The sequence below is a fragment of the Micrasema longulum genome, unplaced genomic scaffold, assembly GCF_059751315.1.
Source record: "Micrasema longulum isolate JH-2025_06_02 unplaced genomic scaffold, ASM5975131v1 h1tg002087l, whole genome shotgun sequence".
NCBI lineage: Eukaryota > Metazoa > Arthropoda > Insecta > Trichoptera > Brachycentridae > Micrasema > Micrasema longulum.
In genome coordinates this window covers 101,097-122,208 of record NW_028279254.1, presented here as the reverse complement: position 1 = coordinate 122,208, position 21,112 = coordinate 101,097, and the positions used below count along the sequence as shown (strand labels likewise).

Genomic DNA, 21,112 nt, shown 5'->3' with positions numbered 1-21,112 from the left:
TGTATGCAATGAAATATATAAAACTTACTTACCTCTTTTCAACACAAACTCCGCAACAACAAAAGTTTTGACAATATTTGTAGATAAACACAAACAGACCTTCAAGTTTAACTTCAAATTTCAAGTGATCAACTGAAGCTGGCGGTAAATTAAATATTTAGTTTTGCCATGGAACTATCAAAATATACTGACCAAATGTAATTTTTATGATACCAGTAACTTTTCTTACTTTAAAACTTGATTTTATTAAGGATTTCGGCAGTGGGCAAAATTGTCATGGCTGGGCAAAATTGTCATGTTTGACGGTAGTAGATGTGCATAAAAGTTAAAAGTTAAGCAGGAGATAAATTTAAAATGTCTAACAGATCAGATAAAACTATAGTATTTACAGTGTAATATGTTGATGTCACTAAAACTGTCATTATAGGTAGTCTGTATTCTTCGAAGAGTGCTATTCCTCATATAATTAGTCTGTGAGCTCGAAATATCGAAGAGTACAGAATAGCGAGTTCTACGGACAGGGACTCGATATGAAATGCTTCCAACAATTCTAATTATCGATTAAGTTACTAACAATTTTATAGAGAAAGCTCATATCCAACATGATACGCCGAGTTGCGAGATTTTGAATTTTGTGTAAATTAGCGGACTCAGTCCTACTTGAAAACGTAACATTATTTTTAAAATCTAATTGTCTAAGAAAACAGTTTTTATACACGAATACTGGATTTAAGGCTAGTATATTAGTCTAATTTCCCACTGTTCGCGTAGAATAAAGCTGTAGTCTGGAATTTGGACAAGTCTTAAGAGGATACGCGGTAAGAAAGAATTTCGACGAATAGGTATTTTAACATTGTATTTTTGTCACTCTCACGCAAATGCATCCCCGATACAGTGTTAAAACGACAACTGCACGACGCCGACGGATTTTCATAAATAAAATAAAATAACAAAATCGACGTTTCGCTGCCCCGTTTTCCGCACCTCAAAACCGAATCAACGATTTTTATATAATTTTTTTGAAAAGAATATCGGATTTTTTTTTCTGTCGGTGCCTTTTCCATTTTTTAAAATTATTTAATCATATTTGTATCCCGTACGTCCGAAGACGGCAGATAAAACTGGGCGCATTTTTGGGTTTTTGGATTGACCTAGCTTCCATAATGAACCATTTATCAAATAAGCAAAACAATAGATACACGCTAATGGTATATATCTATAGTGTGTGAAAAATCATTGCTCTAGTTCCATAGTCCAGGGAGAAAATACGGGACTGCGTTTGTATGAAGAAAAGTAAGACGTTTCCTCTTAATTTCCACCAATCGCGTATAAAAGTACTTTTTCAAGACGAAGCAAGTAAAAAGAAAAACGTACCTAGTTGTAAATTTATTGCAACAGAGATAGAAAACATTTTTGAGAAGGGAATATGGAAGTCTAGGCATTTACAGGGCTTATGATTTGTCACTGGCTGGTTTAAGTGTAACTCAAGTTTAGTCTAAATTTCGTTGGATTGGTCTTACGCTTCAGGTACAGATCTAGGGATTGTGTACTACAGTAGATAGTAGATACTGCTAATACAGTGTATGTATACGTATACATATGTGCATATACCGATAGAGCCTGAACATTTATTTAAGAAATAGATATTTTTTTTACACTACAATAAAGTTTATACTACATAATATGATATCAATATTTTCAGGCGTTTTATAGTAAATTAATTTATTCTGAAAGAATATCACCTTAAAAAGAAATGGGGTGATTAGTACGTAGTTTTTCTGTCACTCTCGCAGATGCCTCCCCGATATTGTGCGAAAAAGACAACGCGGACGTCGGACTGATAGCTTAATTAAAATCGACGAAATCGAGGTTTCGTTGCCCGTTTCCGCACCCCAAAACTAAAGCAATTTTTTTTTTTTAAAAGAGTATCAAAATGAAATTTTCTGTGTCAGTACCTTTTTCGTTATTAAAAAATATTTATCATATTTGTACACTGTAGGTCTTTTATGGGTTTTCCGGTGGTCCTAGATCCCATAAGAAACAATTTATCAAAGAAGCAAAACAATAGAGACACGCCAATGGTAAATATCACTGCTCTAGTGTCGGAGAAAATTCCACTAAAAAACAGGAAACGCGGTCTGACTTTTCTTTATCCAACGTATTCCCGTATTTTCATTCAGCCTATTTTCATCCTTGTTTTTTTCAATTCCATACTTCGCTTGAATACATTATAGGGTCGGCACCAGGGCTTGTATTCCAAACGCTCTCGCGGCCGTATAAAAACCATTTATCTCGTGTATTTACATACAAAATACACGAGATCAAGTGTTTTCTACGGCCGCGAGAGCTGTTCAGAATAGCATCGCAGGACTGCTAATTATTCGCCTCCTGCGACAAACATTTTTATTTGCCAAAGTTGATTGTAGTATACCGTTCACCCTGTTCCCGGCACTCGTCCTCCTTTCAACATCTTTCTCAGTATTTCCATCCCTGGTTAACATACTTCCCAGATACTCAAATTCCTTAACCTGTTTCAGGATACCCCGTTAACAGTGAACTGACATTTAGTCATCTTTCATTTCTTTCAAAAACCATTACATTTGATTTCAAATATTTTTTGAATTTCAATTGAGACAAAAAATGTTGGGAAAAAGAATGTATATATGTGGGAATAGAGCATAATTCCTTTATTGGCATAATGGTGCATAGGGCACTGCAGTGGTAATCGTATCGTATCTAAGATCATCATTTTTATATGAAAGCAAGATGTCAAGTCTTCGCTTCATTTGACAGTCCTGGGACTATAAAATATTTAAATGTTTTTTTTAAATGTCAACTATGTCGGGAATCGAACACGAAACTTCTTTGTATGCTTGGCAAACGTGTTAACTACTACAGCACGAGGCTGATATTTGAAAGCATCGATTTTATTTATAATACACATTTTAGGGACATACTTATAATTATTATGCTTTGAAACATTAAAAAAATACGTAGGTACTTATACTTCTTACTAATTACAAAAAAAACTTTTATAAAGCGACCTTAAGATTATATTATATACAGTAGAACTCCGTTTATCCGAACTCCAGTCATCCGGATTGCCCAATAGCTAAATCGTTATCAGGAAATAAAAAATAAAGGAGATGTTATTAATTTTAATGTGATTCAAATTAGCTGTATTATTTCAAAAGCAATAAAATCTGGCTTTTATTAATCCGGATAATTGGAGTCTTACTGTATTACGAAAATAGTGATACAAGCAAGTACATATTTCAATTTTGTTTCTGATAACAAACATTAATTTATACCGGGCGTATATAGGTATGATTATTTGGAGAGGTCACCAAGAAAATAAAAAATAATAGATGGACTAGAAATGTAGAATAAGAAATAACATTCTGGATTAGACGAATAGACATGTAAACAAATGAATGGCGAATATTGTGGGTTCAAATATTACAGTAACCTTAAAGTTTAATCATTATTGCTTAGCAACATCTAAGTATTCGAGAATATCGTGCGAAAATGTGTAAAATAAAACTTCACAGATTCTTAAAAAGCGTATAATGTTGCTTAACCTTCTAAATATGGCATTGTTTCAACACATGCACACAAAACAAGTTTTTAACCGAGATATACCCGAGCAAGTTTAAAAAAACACACATCTACCTTTTGAGCAAAAACGTAAAATGTTGATGTATATCGAAACGGAGAGAAAATATGAAATAATAAGTCATTTTTACCTTCATACATGGCCAGATTATTCTCAGGAAAACACCTTATATTATTTGCCGAATAAGCTCACTGTAAACAGCAGAAATAGTGGGACTTGTTTCTATGACGACCCATGACAAAACTCAAGCTGATCACTGATTGGTCGTCATCCCACGTGTCGCCGATATTGATAAACTTTGAATGGAATCACAATGAATTAATTGTTAGCTTGATAATTATTAGATAACACCATATGCCTCGTTTAAAAGCTGTTATCCATTACCAACACAGTAAGAAGAACATAGCAACGTTATTAGATTACTGTTTGGTTATATTTTGTACGAACAAATAACAAAAACGTCGCACATAAAGAAATTATTTCATGTTTTTTTACGACCTTCATCCAGTGTTGGCAGCAGTTGGTAAAAGTCACAAGATAAGTACCCGAAGTTCCACAAGAATAAGGAAAATCTTGGAGGAATAAAATACTGTTGATATTGATACTTTTCATTTATTCAGATATCATATTTTGTAACTAGGTTAAAAATATTGAACTGTTTTAATTAATTCTTCAATGGTGGAATTTTAACAATCAAAATAAACTGTAATACCTTTTCCCTGTAAAATAAAACGCCCCATCACTCTTTCATTACAAACAGGCCTTGCTTTGTCTACATTTACATATCTTCTCATGCACACATGCTGATTATCTCGACTGTTGAAATATCATTCTTCAAATACTTGTTAAATTTGGTGACGAAAAATATTTCTTGCCTCGTTTTTTAATTAAAAAAAGCAAAAATATTGATTTGTATGAGCGGATCCTTAATCAGGGAAAAATTTCAATATAAGCATCAACAATAAGATAGGCACTTACGTTTGAAAAAAATAGTAACGTTTGCAAATGTACAATATTATCAATATTGAAAAAGCAAGATAAGCACATTTTGAATTTCAGTAATTAAAATGAATTGTCTTAGAATTAACAGACTATTCTTAATTCTATGTGTATTGTGTTTAACCAGATTAAAAACAAACAAACATTTGTTTTTTTTTGGTTTCTGATTTTTGTTTTTGCTCAAAAACAAAGCTGTTAATAAATTACTTCACCATAGTTATTTTATCAACATCTGCGCTGCTATTCCGAACGCTCTAGTGGACGTAGAAAGCACTTTTACAGCGCGTATTTAGTATGTATATACGCGCTATAAACTATGAAAGCTTTTTCTGCGGTCGCGAGAGCGTTTAAAAAAGCAGCCCTGGCAACACAAACTTGAATACGTAAATGTCATTATTGACATTTGTGACCCTGAAGTTTTGAAAACTCGAGTCGAGGTTAATTTTGGGAAAAACTTATATTTATTAGTTACGTAAATATAAACACGAATTTAAAATGATCAACTTTAGAAAAATGTACAGTTTAAACTCTGTTCATGTAAGTAATTCATTGTCAAGTGTAATGTAAAATCGTAATACCTACCTAATGTTCTTTAGATTTAACTGTTTTTAGCTGGTGTAAAGTTTAAACATAGATATTTATTTATACAAATATATGTTCTTAAATAAATTTATTATCTAAAATATCCCATTCTTTCGAATCTATTTCCTCGATACACAATTCTTTGATACAATTTTATGCATATTATAAAATTAATTGATTAGTCCATTATTGATAAGATAATCATAATATGAATATTAAATAAATAATGCTGATGGCGTTTTGTGTGCTATGTTTTTCGTATATAAATAAAGTTATGTATTTTTATTAGTATAATTTATTTTATCTTCATCACAAAATTTCCATTTACTTATAACGATATTTTTTTTAAAGATATCCTTTCAACAAAGATAAAGCCTTATATGAGAATATGAAAGTAAACTACCTTAAGGCAAAATGGTGAATGTTACACAGCCTGGAAAATATTCACTTAACCCAGTTGATGATGAATGATACGCCATGTGAATGTCTAGACTTCCATATTCTTAACAGCTTTATTATATTTTCATTAAAAAATATATTTTTGAAAAAAAATGTTTTATACTGTTTGCATGTAATTTATAAAAACAGTATTTTTATGTGAATATGTCTGTTTTTTAAACGTTAGCGGACACTTTTTCTCATAAGACTCACTCATATGTCACCCTATCACACACTTACACTCACACAAACACACTAGCATGTATTGTAAGAGTATTTCATGTATTTCTGTGGATATCAGTCATTGGTTTTATTCTCTGTATATTTTATTTGTTATATTTTTTTTTACATGTATCACAGGCAATTCTACTTGTTAACGAATCCACTGAGGTGAAAGTGTGCGTCATCGCTGAAGATGATTTTCTTTGAAAAGTCACTATTCATTTCTGTCTGTTCAACCAACCATTCAGCGTATTGACGACGCTTGAAATGGTCACTAGGCTTCAGCTCTTGAGTCAAATCGGATCTTGTAAGCGTGTAAATTCAAGTATTTATTTGAAATTCGCATCAGTGATGTCTGTGAGATGTTCAATTGTTGAGCACGACGGCGAGTTAAGGTTGACCAGGCTTTTCTGCCACACTATCGCGAACAGTATCAATGTTTTCCGCAGAACGAGCTGGGCGAGCATGCACAGGTGTTTTCACATCTCCTACAGACCTGGTTTGCTGAAATTATGAAGTGTACGAAATGCATTTTGATTTGAACACACATTTTCATAAAACGCTTAAACAATCTTAACGCTCTGCTCAATTGTGTACCTCTCCATGGTTAAATTTGTCAAAGACTGAAACAAAGAAATGTCAAATAAAGTTGGGCTTAATCTTGACGTTAAGGTGTGACTCACAATTAACATCGTGCGTTATGGCTGGACCACCCTTTACAAATGTATTTGAAATCATGATTAACAAATATTTTTGAGAAGGAAATATGGGCATTAAGTTTTTTTCAAAGTCTAGGAGTATTGGATTATAAAATAATATATTGCAACCTCACTAGAAATTTAGTACAAAAACTGCCACTGCTATTTTAATGATCACATAAAATCAGATATTGTCTATTTGTGCATGTTTTTCTTTTTTTTCTAACAATGTTTAGTGATTGCGTATATGGCAATATGTCCTTTGTTCTCTAAAGATAGATTTAGTAGAGTTTTTGAACGTTTTCTTTTTGAATTATATTATTTATAGCTTTGAAACTATTATATATTTTTCTTGTTTTTTTTTTTAAACTCTTTATCATAGAATTAAGAATAGTCCAGAAACCACATACATCAAACAGAAGGCGACTAAACTACTCTTAAACAAGCAGTTTTACGTTTTAAAGTGTAGAAATGCTGCTGGGATCAACAAGAAACAGAATGGGATCACATTTCATATGTAAATAGCAAATGGATGTGTAAGTACCAAATGCATTACTCAAAATTTTTGTTATTTTTCCACTTGTCAGATTGTCAAAGAAAACAAAATGGATATTTTTGTAGTGTTGCCAGGGTAGTAAATTTTTTTACGCTACTTTTTATTGATAAGAACAATGGTTTAGTGGAATTTTAGCTTCCCTGGTGATGAAAGAAGGAAAACGGAGTGGATAAATATAATACAAAGACGAGATGAGTTTTGGAAACCAACAAAGCAAAGCCTTATTTCCTCAATGCATTTTGAGAAGAAATGTTTTTATGACACACCTACCTAAATGTAAAACTCTTATGATTAGTTGTTTTTAAAAAGCAATATTACAAAAAGCTTACTCAACAAAGGGGAAATCAAAACTATCGGGTAGACTGTATTGATATTTTCTTATTAAATAGGTATTATTTATAGGAATGAGGAAATTAGTAAAATGTTTTACTGTACTCTTCATTTGAAAGAAATCATTGACGTCTGTCTCTCGAAAATAATTAAAATGGCTATCTTTTGAACAGGGCATAAACTTTCAGTTTCTTTCTTTTTGAGCATTTGACTGAAATTGTCTTTAAAACATCAAATATTATTTAAAATGACGTAAAAATATATGTTTGATGTAAAACAAAATTTGTTTTATTTTTTAAGTTCAAAGTTCATTAATTCAATTACTCTTATAAAATGACCCTTTTCTTATTTTCTCTGTTGTGGTCAATCAATGTTTCCAGGTGTACAATAAGATTTTAGAGAAATTAACAAATTGCTTTTTAAAAAAAATATAATTATCTTAAATTTGTGTTATGGTTATATTTTTTGCGATCTGGCAACATTACGCGCGTGGCGAAAGTGGGGCAGAGTGGGGGGGGTTTTCGGACACAGTCTGATGTATTCAAATATGGTTCTGCGCTCATTCTGGACTATTCTTAATTCTATGCTCTTTATATATATTTAAAAAAATAGTGGAACTAATTTGCACTGTCTGGGAACTGCAATAAAAAAGTTGTTATTTTTCTAATACAGTATATCTATAAAAATAAATGAAAAACTCGCATTATAATCAAACCACACAAATATTTGAAAAATAAAGAACTTACTTCCCAACATATAATATTGAGGTTTGCAAAGTAGTAATTTTACACAACCAAACGGGAGAAAGCTTTACGCAAAACTGATCCCCAGAAGTCATTTTTCAAAACTAACTACTTCAAAATTGCCGAAACTAACAAAAAGTGACTATATATGTACTGACAGTGATTAGTTACATCAAATGCATTCTCATATAAGAGATATACGAGTTATTTTGTAAATTATTTTTTTTCAAATTTGAGCAAATGGTTAATAGGACATTTGGAATATTTTTGACCCAAGCAAAACTACCTTTTAATTCTGTAGAAGTTTTTCACTATTATATATTTTTTTGGATGTATTTGCAGTCACCTGAGGAGTGTATCAGAGAGAGAGGAACAATTGACATAAAACTGCATACTAAGCTTCCATTTGCTTTTTTTAAACTAAAAGAGATACTAAAAATTCTTTGATTTTAAATCAAATTTAAGGTTGCCTAAATTAAAAATTATTTCTGTAAATCACATTTGAAGTACATATTTTACTATTATAAAAATGGAACTGTGTTAGTTATTTATTATAATATTAACCCTACTTACCAGTAATTTTTAATTTATTTCAGAAATTGTGCAATGGGAGGATGTTATTGGAAGCTTCTAATAAAATTATTACCACCGAAAGGAAAGATAAATATGGAACAAGTTGTACTGAGTTAATTAAGTGCACCCAAGATAACGGCGTAAAAAATATAATACTGTCTCATACCAAAACAAGGTATAAAAATTAAAAATGCCACACAATTTAGCAGGAATCTGAAAATAAACATGTAGTAGCACCATTCCCTGCATGGGTACTTTTTTCGCAGTGTATCTCAATCATTTTGTGACGAGTAGGCAATAGACGAGTAGGCAAGGCAGTAGACAATCGATCTTATTTTCACTTCAGGTACCAGTCCAGAGACTATGAAATATTGCAGTGTAAAAACACCTCTGTAAATAAATGAATTTAGTCAGACTTACAGGGAGGCATACCAGTTACCTTATACATGGTAGGCAAATACACTAACCATGAAAATCTCCAATCTTGTTCGGAAAGACTAAGACATACTTAAAATTAAAATTTTCAGGACAGTTAATAAAACAACTGATCTAAGGAACTATAAAAATATGAAAGTATTGTTATGCTATCCTAGTAGGTGACATAATTTGGAAGAATCTCACATACATCAATAGGTTTTAGCTTTTTTACTAACAAAAATCAACAGATGAAAAAATTTTAGAAATATTTGTGTTAAAGCAGCGGAATGGTATCTGATATGTGTTTAAAATGATCACATAAACCTTCCAACGACAGGTCATAAACCCTGTAAATAAGATTCCACTCTCATATTTATTTTACATTTCTTTTGAAATATTGACCAAAACAATATTTTCACTGAATTCAGGGATTTATTTTATCATTTCATCGATTTATTTTATCCATATGTAATATTATTGTTAGGAAAATATTTTTTATTTAAAGGAATTCTCTATCTTATGATATGATGACCGCATTATTGGATGCAATTACTAAAAATAGACACGATAATGATTTAAGAGCTCTAGTCATTTCTTCTGAAGGGCCCGTGTTTTCAGCGGGACACAATTTGAAAGAATTGGTAATTATAAATATAATACTAATCTCAAACATAATTGAAATAAAATTGTGGAACAAAAGTTTTTTTATTGGCTATGAAAAATGACATTAGAACCTTGGCGATGAATTGTATGCTTGCACTACAGTAGGATTTTAGATAAGAGTATTTATATATTTAAAAAAGTATTGGCCAATATAATTTTTTAAAGAAGCATTTACCAAAGTAATTAAATAAATATAGACTTTTTGTAGACTACTGCCCTAGGGATTGAACATCACAAGAAGATTTTTAATAAAGCGTCAGAACTAATGATATCAATAATGGAGTGCCCTGTCCCAGTTATTGCTAAGGTAAAGTTATATATCCTTAGAAACGTAACTTCCCTTCATTTTTTTATTCCTTTTCTTTCCGGATCCTCTTTCTGTTTCCTTCCAAACTTATTACCTGATCCCACATTCCTCATCATATAATGTGTACAACTGTGAAATCCTTCGCCTGGGTCCTTATTTACTCCAATTTTAGGTGCGACCAATATGCTTTGATTAATAATGAAACTCTGATATTATTTCATTAATCAATACACTCTTGGACTTTCAATATAATTATAATTTCAAGGACATGTGAATAACTTGGAAGGCGAATCCGGAATGAACGCAGAGCCCGGCCGCCGCACTGCTCTGTTCGCACTAAATATTCTTATGTTTGTGTCTATACACTAACATAATAATTAATACTCACTGCAATACTGAAAGTATTTTTATTAATGAATTTATACATATGTATAATCTTTATCTGCCCACTGAAAAAACATCTGTAATTTGAAAATAAATGTATGTATATTCATATAGTTTTAGGTACAAATTTTGAGAATTTTTTTTTGACCAGTCTCTTTTTTGGTTGGCTGAAAGGATATTGCTATTAGCGATAAGTCCGCTAAAGTGCATATATTTTTATACTCGAAGTTTTAATAAATAGAATATTGAATATTTCTCACTATTTCAATATCAATAATATCACAAGCCCTGAAGCAAATCAATGATACCTACTTTAATTCCTTGATTGAAATAAATTGTATCAGGGAATTTTGGTCCAGATACTATTTTATGTATGGAAGTGAATGTGAATGCAGTTGAAAATACATTGTAAATACTTTATAGGTAAACGGGTTAGCTGCTGCAGCTGGTTGCCAATTAGTTGCTGCTTGTGATATTGTTGTATGTTCAGAAAGCAGTTCTTTTTCTACACCAGGGTAAGTTGTCTTATATGCACATTTCTAGTCATGGTGTTGTAGCTGTTTTTGTAATTATCTGTTATTTGCACATTGTTTTTATTATTATCTGTTATTTGCACATGACACCTTGCATAGTCACCAGTGGCGGCTGAAGGGGTTGAAAATGGGGGAATAATTTTTATTTTATTTCTTTTCAATCCGTGCCTCATGTCTGAGGATGGTGATTACGCCTGACTCCAGGCATGGCTCGTCTGTGGACAGTCTCCCTCCATCTAGTTTATTTTATTAAGTACATATTATATACTTCACAATAGTTTTCACCCTGAAAACTAAAATAAAAATATATTAATATGGACAGCAGTTACTTACCTATGTCTATATAGATGTTTCCAATATGATACACGAATTCACAAAATATCACTTAAAGATTCAACAGAATTTTTTGTCTTAATACCCACTTAATAACTTTTTATTTATATTACATACTTATTAAATATTAAAAATAGTTTTTTTAAAACTTTTTGTTTATTAAATATATTTTTCTTTGTTTGCTGGTAGAAAAATGATTTATTACATGAGAGTGAAAGTTAGAAATTTTAATAATATATTTTTAAAAATATTGTTTAATGTCTTTCTTTTTTTCTTTAGAAATACATACTATATTTAACGGTGGAGTTGGTCGTCCTAAAGATTTAATTAGAACACATTTTTTATGATTTAATGAATTCGATGCTACTTCTTTCAGAATTTCATCAACTGAATTCATCTTCGAGGTAGCTGTATATTTATTACGATTTAAAAGGGAGTAAAAAAATTAAGTATTTGCGAATCACAACACTAAAACAAAAAAAACATATAAAATCACTAATCCTTTTAACTTTTAAAACACAAACTTCTAAAAATGTACAGGTTTTAAGTTTTACGAGTTAATACGAGATGAGCGCACATGAAACAGGATTTTAACAAACACTAATTGTACACGTGTAAGAAACAATACAATAATAAGCTAATTTCAATCTTTTAAATTTGCTTACGAAATCTCGATTTTAGGCTGACACATACTCTAAAGGGCGTGAAATATATAAGCTCATATTAATCCTCCCATTAAGAATTCGGCCATTTTGATTGTAGGTATGTAAAATACACAGGAATGCGTTTATTAAATTATCTCTTTCAGACAAATGACAACATTATATCATTGTTATCTATCTTATTCTAACCTTCCTTTTTTCGCATTGCTGTCTTCCGGGACAATGTTCCTATATGGACTAATTTTGTTCAAAATGCTCTGATTCTTTCCGTGAGTATGATACGTTTTATCTCTTTCTTTCTTATGTGAATACATAGGGATAAGATGTTTACTTCGGAACATTTAGGCAAGTGACTCGCCGAAGTAAAATAAATATCGTGATTTGACGCAGAGCGCAGGGTAATTTTTGTGAATAGTATTCCACATGCAGATTAATAGGTACTTATATATTTCAATTCAAAATATTTTAAATACCTAATTACATTATATTATAAACTATCTTTATAATATAATATAGGTGAACACTTTTTTAATTTGTAGCTAATTTTGGGGGATCATTGACCCAATGGACATAAGGGGAAGCCGCCACTGATAGTCACACTTTTCAACTATTGTTAACCTTTTTTTGTTAACGTTAAAAATTATGCTTTTTAATGAAAAGTTGAAGAAGCAATCACTACAACATATCGGATGGAAAGGCTGCAGTAACTCAATTATTTTTTTCTTATCGCTGCTTTGAGTAGAATAGTGAGAATGAGGAAATTCAGTGGTGTTTTTATATTTTCATTTGCTATCAAACTAAGCCAAAAAAAAAGATATTTTTATGTATGGTATTCTCATCGCTATGATTTTTTAAAATAAAAAAATACTTTGCCCGTGACGTCACTACTGTACATTCACAGAGACTGGACCGCGAGCCCACTGCGTGATATTGAATTGATTATTATTACCACTGCTTGATTAGCCCATTTCACACCACGGTAAAAATCTATACGGCATGATAAAATACAATACAGTGGATCGATATTTATTGTTTTACAAATATTTGTTAATTTAATCCCCGGCTAACGCAATAACCAGTACACCATGAGACCCAATAATCTCCAGTTGATTTCCTTTTTCAGGATTTTTACCTGAGAGTACTCGCTAAATTTAAATAATGATTTTGATAAAATTATCATTAAAACCTCTTTTTTTTAAAGTTTATTATATTATTTTAATCGGGTTGTGTTCCCGTGGCTAGTGTTGCGGACTCACAGATCAGAGGTCCGATGTTCGAACCATACTCTACCCCAACTTGATTTCCATTATCTAATATTACAAATCGTTGAAAATGGTCACCAAAATTGAAATATTTGGGTAAATTATAAGAACGCTAATATTTCTTTTTGAAATATATTGACTGAGATGACCTGATTTTTATTAAAATCATTAACTATGGAGTTTTATAAAAAAAAAGAAAAATAGAAATATTATCAAATTTAAATACTTACAAATCTAATAAAAAACGTCAATCCACTATAATCTTTCCGTGCCGTTTAGATTAAGATGATATGTGTGAAATAGACTATTCTCCGTCGGATATCACGCGGCTGGTTTGTTTATTTGGATATTCTTGTAATAATGAACAGACTATAGCTCTCATCGGTGAGTTGTCCTGACATTAAAAAGTAAAACCCGATAGCTGACAAAATATACTAACGTTGAAAAAAATGGCTTCCCGGAAACCATAAATCTATCATAACACTCGTCGACGTTATCATTGATTGGTTGATTGACAAGAACTTATAATGTTGTTCAAAGTAGTTTATTTTTATTAATTTTTTCATGTTTACAAGAAACTTCGCAGTAATATTAAATGCTCTAATTTTTACCGCGTGTAAGAAATTATATTTTATATCCTATTTCGCGTAGCACTGAACTTCTTCATTTTCTAATTTGTTTCGCGAACAGCATAATATATAAAATATCAAGGTACTATGTATGTATCTATAATATCTGTTACAACAGAAGGAGCCGCAGAGTAACGAAAAAAATTCTATCTAGTATCTATAATATACATACATTACAATATTTGAATTGCACAAACATTATTTGAAAATTTTAGTCGAACAAATTTTTTTAGTGTGAAAAAATTACTGCAACAAAAGAAATTTTAAAAATGCTGTTTGTATTATATCTTTTTATGGCAAATATTTTTGATTGAATATCACATAATATATTGTTTTAACATTTGTTAAATTCCAGTGCCAATTTTGGAATATTTTGTTCGACGCCTGGTATAGCAGTCGGTAGATGTGTTCCCAAATCCACAGCGATGCATATGCTTCTTACAGGTAAAACTTCTTAAGTGTATGGGTTAGTGAATTCTCATCATTTTTTCACTAATGATATTCTGAGTGATGTATTGCAAATAAATACGCATTTTATTCATTGGAAATATTTGTACCCAAGTATATTTAGTCCAGATAGTGATAAACTACTCCATTAATTCTAGAATGTTATTATGGTATGTATGTAAAAACATCTGAGTAATTAAAATTTTGTTTATTAATAACATCGGTATCCGTGTATCACATTGTATTTCATCCAAATAACACATGCCGACTTTATTGAGTCACTTTTGTTGTTAAGCATATTATCATATGTATATATGTATATGTTTGACGCTTAAGACACTGGGTATGCTATCATTTAAAAGCAGACTTCAAAGCTCATTTTATATATTTATAAATAATTGTAATACACGTAAAACAAAATATAATAAACAAGTCATTTTTATGAAATATGTACTTTTCCCACTTATAAAACATCATTGTAATACTAAAACATAAAATGCACCTCACAAATAAACAGTGCGCCTTGATCTGTTTTAGAAAAACTACACTGCAATGTCTAATGGTGATTCTACAAAATTACACAATGTTCAAAATGTAACTATGTTTACATTTATATATTTGTTGAAATTAATGTTGCTTTTTGAGGGTGAAATAACTCTTCAGTAAACTATGAAATAACGATTAAATGGCATATAATATAATAATCAATTCACAAAATACAAATTATGTTATACTATGACGTGAATTTATAGACTGACTGACTGATATTTCATAGAATCATACAAGTTTTTCTTTTTTAGAAAGTTTTATGACAATGTAAATATTAATTTAATTTTCAACAAGAATCATATCTTAAAAGAAATGTTGTGAGAGTTGATTGACAATGGTTAGACTTGGACATTGAAAAAACAGTTTTTTGTTTTTGTAGCTATTCATTGTGGTAATCTAAAGCTTGATTTCCTTAATTGTTTCTTTCAGCCAATTACATTTCGCATTAGGATGTATATTTTATTGTTATCCTTTAAATTGGGTTGTAATGGCTACGCACATAACATGAATTTCTCAGTCTTTTTTAGTAAATACATAAAAATAGGTACGTGTTGGTTTTACAGTATCTGTAAATATAGATACAGGAATACTTACTTTAAAAAGCAAAACTATTTGAATGAAGCATGCTTTTATTCAAATTGTCAGAACTTGAAATAATTTCTATGTTTGTATCAGACAGGGCGCTTATACTCACCAATGTTTACAGTTATGTATTTAATTTATTTGCACAGTGTAATCTTTTTAAATCGCAAAAAAATAATATTGTAACATTCAAAACAGAATGTGCAAATCAGTTTCAAAACGTATGTATTGACGTGGTTTGCTGGTATAATTCATTGTGACAGCTTTACCTTAACTATGTCATTTATACATGCATTTAATATGGGCAAATATATTTTTAAAATTTAATTAAGAAGCTATATATTTTTACAGTGAAAATGTTAGAAACTATTACATGTTAATATTATTTCAGGTTTATGTAAACTTCATTTTTCTATATCGAAAATAAAATGTGACACAATAAACTGAATATTTGCGTGATTTCGACGACACATATATTATAAATCATAATTTCATTCAAAATAAATTGGATAAACATTACTTCATTGGCATTTTATACACTTTTATCTTTGTCTAATATAATGTCAATAAGAGTGATTTCAAAACGTAATATGTATTTTTAGGTATTCCGTTGAATTCCCAAGAAGCCTACATAAGTGGGTTAGTTACTAAAGTAGTCACAGAAGAGCAGTTGAACTCTGAAGTTGACAAGATATGTGAAGCCATCAAACACAAGAGTCGTTCTATCATCGCCTTAGGAAAAGAGTTTTACTATAAACAGATCAGTCTGAATGTTAAAGAAGCCTACAAATTAGGGGAAGATGTTATGGTGAATAATATTAATATGCCAGATGGACAGGAAGGAATTGACAGTTTTGTACAGAAAAGAAAGCCGAAATGGATACACTAAAATATTTATATAATTTGTATGATTATTATCTATTGATGATATTACATAAGTGTAAATATTTTATTTTATTTAAATGTATCTATTTTTATAAAAATTCTACATTCTTACTATTAATATTATTGAAACCAAAATGTATATTAGTTTAATATTTTTATAAATGAAACATTGAAAAATTAAATACATCAGAATGTTATTTTATGACACGCGGGTTTTTGCATTTAACAATCTTAATCCTAACACAAAATAAATTTTCTCCATAATTATGCTATGTCAACAGATTCAACCCAGCATTGATTTTATGTTATAACACACATGTTTGTATAGTTGGTTGTCGATGAATATGTTAAAATACTTAATATAAAGTATAATAATTGTATACAGCACTTTTCATTTCATATTTCGGGAAAGGGGTGCTGTATATAATTACAATAATTACTATTATAATTATAATTGAAACAGTATTCAAATAATAATTGAGAATATAATGAAATGATAATTAAATTCTTGTTTATTCAGGAATTATTAAATATTGAGTAAAATCAAAAACATTATTGTAAAAATTAACGACTCTTTGTGTAGTTTTATTTTAAATTTTCGTACCATACAGGAAGAATATAAACTACACCAAAATCACAGCGAGATGTTTGAAAATCATCAGTTTATATTTTTTGGAATTTCCACACATACCAACACATTTGCCAAAATGGGAATGTTTCACGTAAGTAAACCACGGCGTGTTGGATGTATGACGGCGCACAAAACGGACATCTCACTTTTTGAGTAGCTCATTACACAGCCAATCTAGGCCCTCGTATAATCCTTGTCCCGTAGGTGCACAAGTTGATTGAATGTACCACTGAAAATAAAGAGATGCTTAACATTTGTAGTTCAATATATTAGCTATGGTAAACTCAATTTAAATTTTCAAATAACCAAGTCTATTTGTAACTGGAATTATTTAGACAAATAAATAATATAATTATAAAAACAAATATAATATAAATAAATACTGTAAACTAAAAAAAGAAATTAATTTTTTTACAGGTAAATCAACGAAAAGGATTAGAATAATAATATGTATATATTTTTTAGGCGATCCCATGTAAGTGGGATTTATTCCGACGTTTCAGCTACCATTGCAGGAGCCATCTTCAGGGTAAACTGTGTGTATTGTAGAAAAAAAATGTGTGTAGTAATTTGAATTGTGTCGCAGTTGGCAGTACTGTAAACACCTTTTTTTTGCTACAAAACACACCGTTTACCCTGAAGATGGCTTCTGCAATGGCAGCCGAAACACCGGAATGAATCCAACTTACATGGGATCACCCAAAAATATACATATTGATAACAGTGACCGTGAAAATCTACGCACCTGCCTATTAACACATTGTAGTCGGGCGCTTCGAACAATAGACTCTAGCCTATAGCGGGTGTTTTTCGCGATTAGCGCAAAAATATATCGCTTTCTTAAAATTGACACAATTTCTAAACCAAATAATATTTTCGATCGAAATTTTCAAAGAAATCATATTTGACATTTGATCATCAAAAATAAATAAATTTAGGTAAAAAGTGGTCAATAATTGGTTTTACTTTGCATAATCGGTCGGAACTATCTATGATTTCTTCATTGTTAGAAAAATGCCACGCTTTCCATATCTGCCGAAACCGGTCTCTGGACATCGTTTTAGCAAAATAAGGAGTTTCGGTTGTTGGTTCAGTAGACCAGTACTCGTCCCTTCAAAATAATCAGCCCCAAAAACTTTTTCATTTCTTTCAAAGTAATATTTTTCCACTTTCCCGATTTTTTATATAATTTGTAATTATGTGAGTTTTGGTGGTAATATCTATTAGATTCGTTTATAAAATATTCAAACAAATCATCACCGATAAATAACTCTATCGCATCACTTACAGTTTGAGGACAATGGACATTTGAATTCAAACCGCGGCGGCCTAAAAACGATTTCAGAACTGGAGGATTATCAAACGATGACCACTCGTCCACATCCTCATCTGAGCTCGTCTCCGAATCAGAATCACTTTCAATAGTGCGACGGTGAAACGTTCTAGGTCTTGGTATTTGTTCATCATCACTCGGTTCTTTGTCTGACAACTCTTCAATGTCATCATTCCATGAACAATTAGATAAATTGTCGGCATACACTTCATCGTCACTATCATTGGCTTGTAAAGACATTTTTGTAGGGGTAACGTCCTATACAATGCTAATATATTCAAATAAGAAAATACCAAACAGTAAACAAAACAGTGCGAGCGGTATGAAAAATAGTCCAATACGTGAAATGACTCAAACTAAACTGGAGATTGAGATCGCATAAAACTCTAGATTTCTGGCGACGCCTTTACAAGTGGCACACTAGCCAATCCGGACAAGGCATCTCAAATAACGTTGACAGACTGTCGCCTAGCACCCCAGGTAGCAAATCACCCTTCAAGGCGTTTTATTTCACGCTGATAACAAACCCGTTTAATGCCGTTTCCCGCCAACAACCGACAGTCGACAAAAACGGCATTTGCCGTGTCCCGCGGTTGACCGACAGTCCGCGAAAAACGGCAAATGCCGTGTCCCGACGACAATGTGTTAACATTTAAAGGATTAACTTTGTGGTTAAACATTTTACTAATAATTGTATTTAACCACTTATCGACTATTCTATTTTTGTGTAGCTACTATGGTGAAAGTGTATAGTGGGATTTGAACGTTGACGAAGAGAAAGGTAGTCTTGAAACGGTGGACATAGAAAAGTCGGTAATAGTGATATAATAAATATCCCAACTAGAAACCTCAGTCAAAAATTACTCTTTCATACCGATAACCACAGAACGAACTATGGTTTTCTTTACCCCATACCCAGAATTTTTAGGTCTGCCGACAAACATACCAGTCTTGATTTCTTTGATAGCAAGTTGTCTTCTTTCAAACGATCACTGAATCAAATTTAATTATAAACACCTTTCTTTCGCTTCCACTCCCACCAAGTCTACTATATACCATTGTGTCTTTCTACTTTCCTTTATAATAATTGTCCATGTATAAATATGTCCTTAAAAATGCCCATTGGGCGTATATATAAATATATAATATTATTAAGTAACATTTCGTCGGGTTTCTGGAACAAGTTGGTCACTACAAATTTTCTAAAAGTGAGATCTCTTCATAACTGGCATAAAATAATCTATGTTCAAAGAGTAAATAGAAATATTTCATATTAAAATAGTTTTTTTTTTTTATTATATTCTACTTGTGGTTTTATTTGAATTTCTGATTCGGGATGAGCTTTTAATTTTTAAAATGCATCTCACAACTGGCGAAATGTTAGTTACAAACTTGTGCCAGAAACCTGACGATTGAATAAACCTGTACCATTTAACTAAGCTAAAACAACGTGATTTACCACTGTGATTGGTTGTCTTGGCACCTGAGATGCTTGCATCATGCAATGGTGTTCAGGGTTCGTTTCCTGGTAAAACCACAATAGTAAAAAAGTTTTTTTTTTCAAAGTTTTGTGTTCCATGCTGTAATTCACCACTGTTATCGGGTGTCTCGACACTTTTTTACTATTTTGATTTTACCGGGAATTGAACCTGAAACACTATTGCATGATCTCAGTTGTTACAACACATGAGCTTTATACAGGTAATAAAACAGTTTAGCAGGGTTGATAATAATAAACGAATGAAGAGAACGAATATTCACATTAAAAAGTATTGTGGAAGAGAACTTACAACACGGTTGCGGAGGTTATTGAGGTTCAGTTTATTGGTTAATTCTGCAGCCGTCATGGCGTTCGGTAGATCTTGCTTGTTAGCAAAAATCAAGATCACAGCGTCACGCACTTCATCTTCTTTCAACTGTAAAATGGGAAATAGAACATAAAAAACGCACATTTAAACTATTAATTGTCTATTAAGAGTACAAAAATATATCTAGCCACAAGTATGAGGCTTTGGTAGATTTATCTGGAAATATGTAATTATTTTTATTGATTTATTACTCAAACAAGATTTATTGGTAAGATATACCTGAATAAACAAACAAAATCTTGTGTAGCCCTGCCGGGCACTATAGCTTACCATATTGGCCAATTCATTTTCTGCTTCAGCCACTCTGTCCCGATCATTGGAATCCACAACAAAGATTAGGGCCTGGGTGTTTTGATAATAGTGGCGCCACAGTGGTCTGATTTTGTCCTGACCGCCTACATCCCAAACAGTAAAAGTGACATTTTTATACTGCACTGTCTCGACGTTAAACCCGATTGTGGGAATGGTAGTAACGACTTCACCGAGTTTCAGTTTGTAAAGTATAGTAGTTTTTCCCGCAGCGTCCAATCCAACTAAAAAATTAATATTACATTTGAAAAACCGACACAACCGAGTTTAAGAAAACGAGGTAAAGGCCACGAATAAATAACAAAGGCTATTAATTGCGTATAATCACGATTATCGTATGACCGAATGACAGCACAGGAATGACTAAATTAAGCGGACTTACCCATCAAAATTCTCTTCTGTTTGCTACCAAACAGTTTGGTAAACACGCTGGATATTGTTAAACCCATTGTTAATTATTTGATGGATACGAGTAAATACTAATATTGCAATTCTTGATTGCCACGTTCAAAGTTTAGACGAAATTCCGAAGATATAAAAGCCGCGAGACATTCGGCGTTG

At 31.4% G+C, this 21,112-nt stretch overlaps 2 protein-coding genes and 1 long non-coding RNA gene across 7 annotated transcripts in view; 1 reads left to right on the top strand and 2 right to left on the bottom strand.

The window, feature by feature from the left end:
• LOC148273077 (uncharacterized) overlaps nt 1-3,886 on the bottom strand; it is a 41,974-nt gene extending 38,088 nt beyond the window's left edge. The window contains exon 1 of the long non-coding RNA XR_015824695.1: nt 3,747-3,886. This is a non-coding gene — a long non-coding RNA (uncharacterized LOC148273077). The remainder of the gene's footprint in view (nt 1-3,746) is intronic.
• A 1,107-nt stretch (nt 3,887-4,993) lies between these two features.
• LOC148273076 (enoyl-CoA hydratase domain-containing protein 3, mitochondrial) lies at nt 4,994-16,615 on the top strand. 5 transcript variants are annotated; one of them, XM_088239184.1, is made up of 7 exons: nt 4,994-5,152; nt 8,781-8,932; nt 9,680-9,815; nt 10,046-10,144; nt 10,952-11,043; nt 14,303-14,413; nt 16,128-16,292. In XM_088239184.1, the coding sequence occupies exons 1-6, from the start codon at nt 5,111-5,113 to the stop codon at nt 14,403-14,405; spliced, it is 624 nt and encodes a 207-aa protein (XP_088095310.1). In that variant the 5' UTR covers nt 4,994-5,110; the 3' UTR covers nt 14,406-14,413; nt 16,128-16,292. The 5 variants fall into 5 exon arrangements, with proteins under 5 accessions (XP_088095310.1, XP_088095307.1, XP_088095309.1 ...); XM_088239181.1 differs by having other exon boundaries at nt 4,995-5,152; nt 14,303-14,391; nt 16,128-16,615; XM_088239183.1 differs by lacking the exon at nt 4,994-5,152 and adding an exon at nt 6,362-6,376 and having other exon boundaries at nt 14,303-14,391; nt 16,128-16,615.
• On the bottom strand, nt 14,762-21,074 carry Arf4 (ADP-ribosylation factor 2). The gene is made up of 4 exons (XM_088239186.1): nt 20,934-21,074; nt 20,513-20,775; nt 20,165-20,290; nt 14,762-17,270 (listed from the first exon to the last, which is right to left on the bottom strand). The coding sequence occupies exons 1-4, from the start codon at nt 20,998-21,000 to the stop codon at nt 17,184-17,186; spliced, it is 543 nt and encodes a 180-aa protein (XP_088095312.1). The 5' UTR covers nt 21,001-21,074; the 3' UTR covers nt 14,762-17,183.
• Nucleotides 21,075-21,112: the final 38 nt, after the last annotated feature.

Coding starts and splice junctions, on each gene's coding strand:
- Arf4 (XM_088239186.1), bottom strand. CDS start 21,000: ATGGGTTTAACAATATCCAGCGTGTTTACCAAACTGTTTGGTAGCAAA. Junction 20,776..20,933: donor ACAGAAGAGAATTTTGATGG/GTAAGTCCGCTT, acceptor TTAATTTTTTAG/TTGGATTGGACGCTGCGGGA. Junction 20,291..20,512: donor AAAATGAATTGGCCAATATG/GTAAGCTATAGT, acceptor CCCATTTTACAG/TTGAAAGAAGATGAAGTGCG.
- LOC148273076 (XM_088239181.1), top strand. CDS start 5,111: ATGATCAACTTTAGAAAAATGTACAGTTTAAACTCTGTTCAT. Junction 9,816..10,045: donor GACACAATTTGAAAGAATTG/GTAATTATAAAT, acceptor GACTTTTTGTAG/ACTACTGCCCTAGGGATTGA. Junction 14,392..16,127: donor GATGCATATGCTTCTTACAG/GTAAAACTTCTT, acceptor ATGTATTTTTAG/GTATTCCGTTGAATTCCCAA.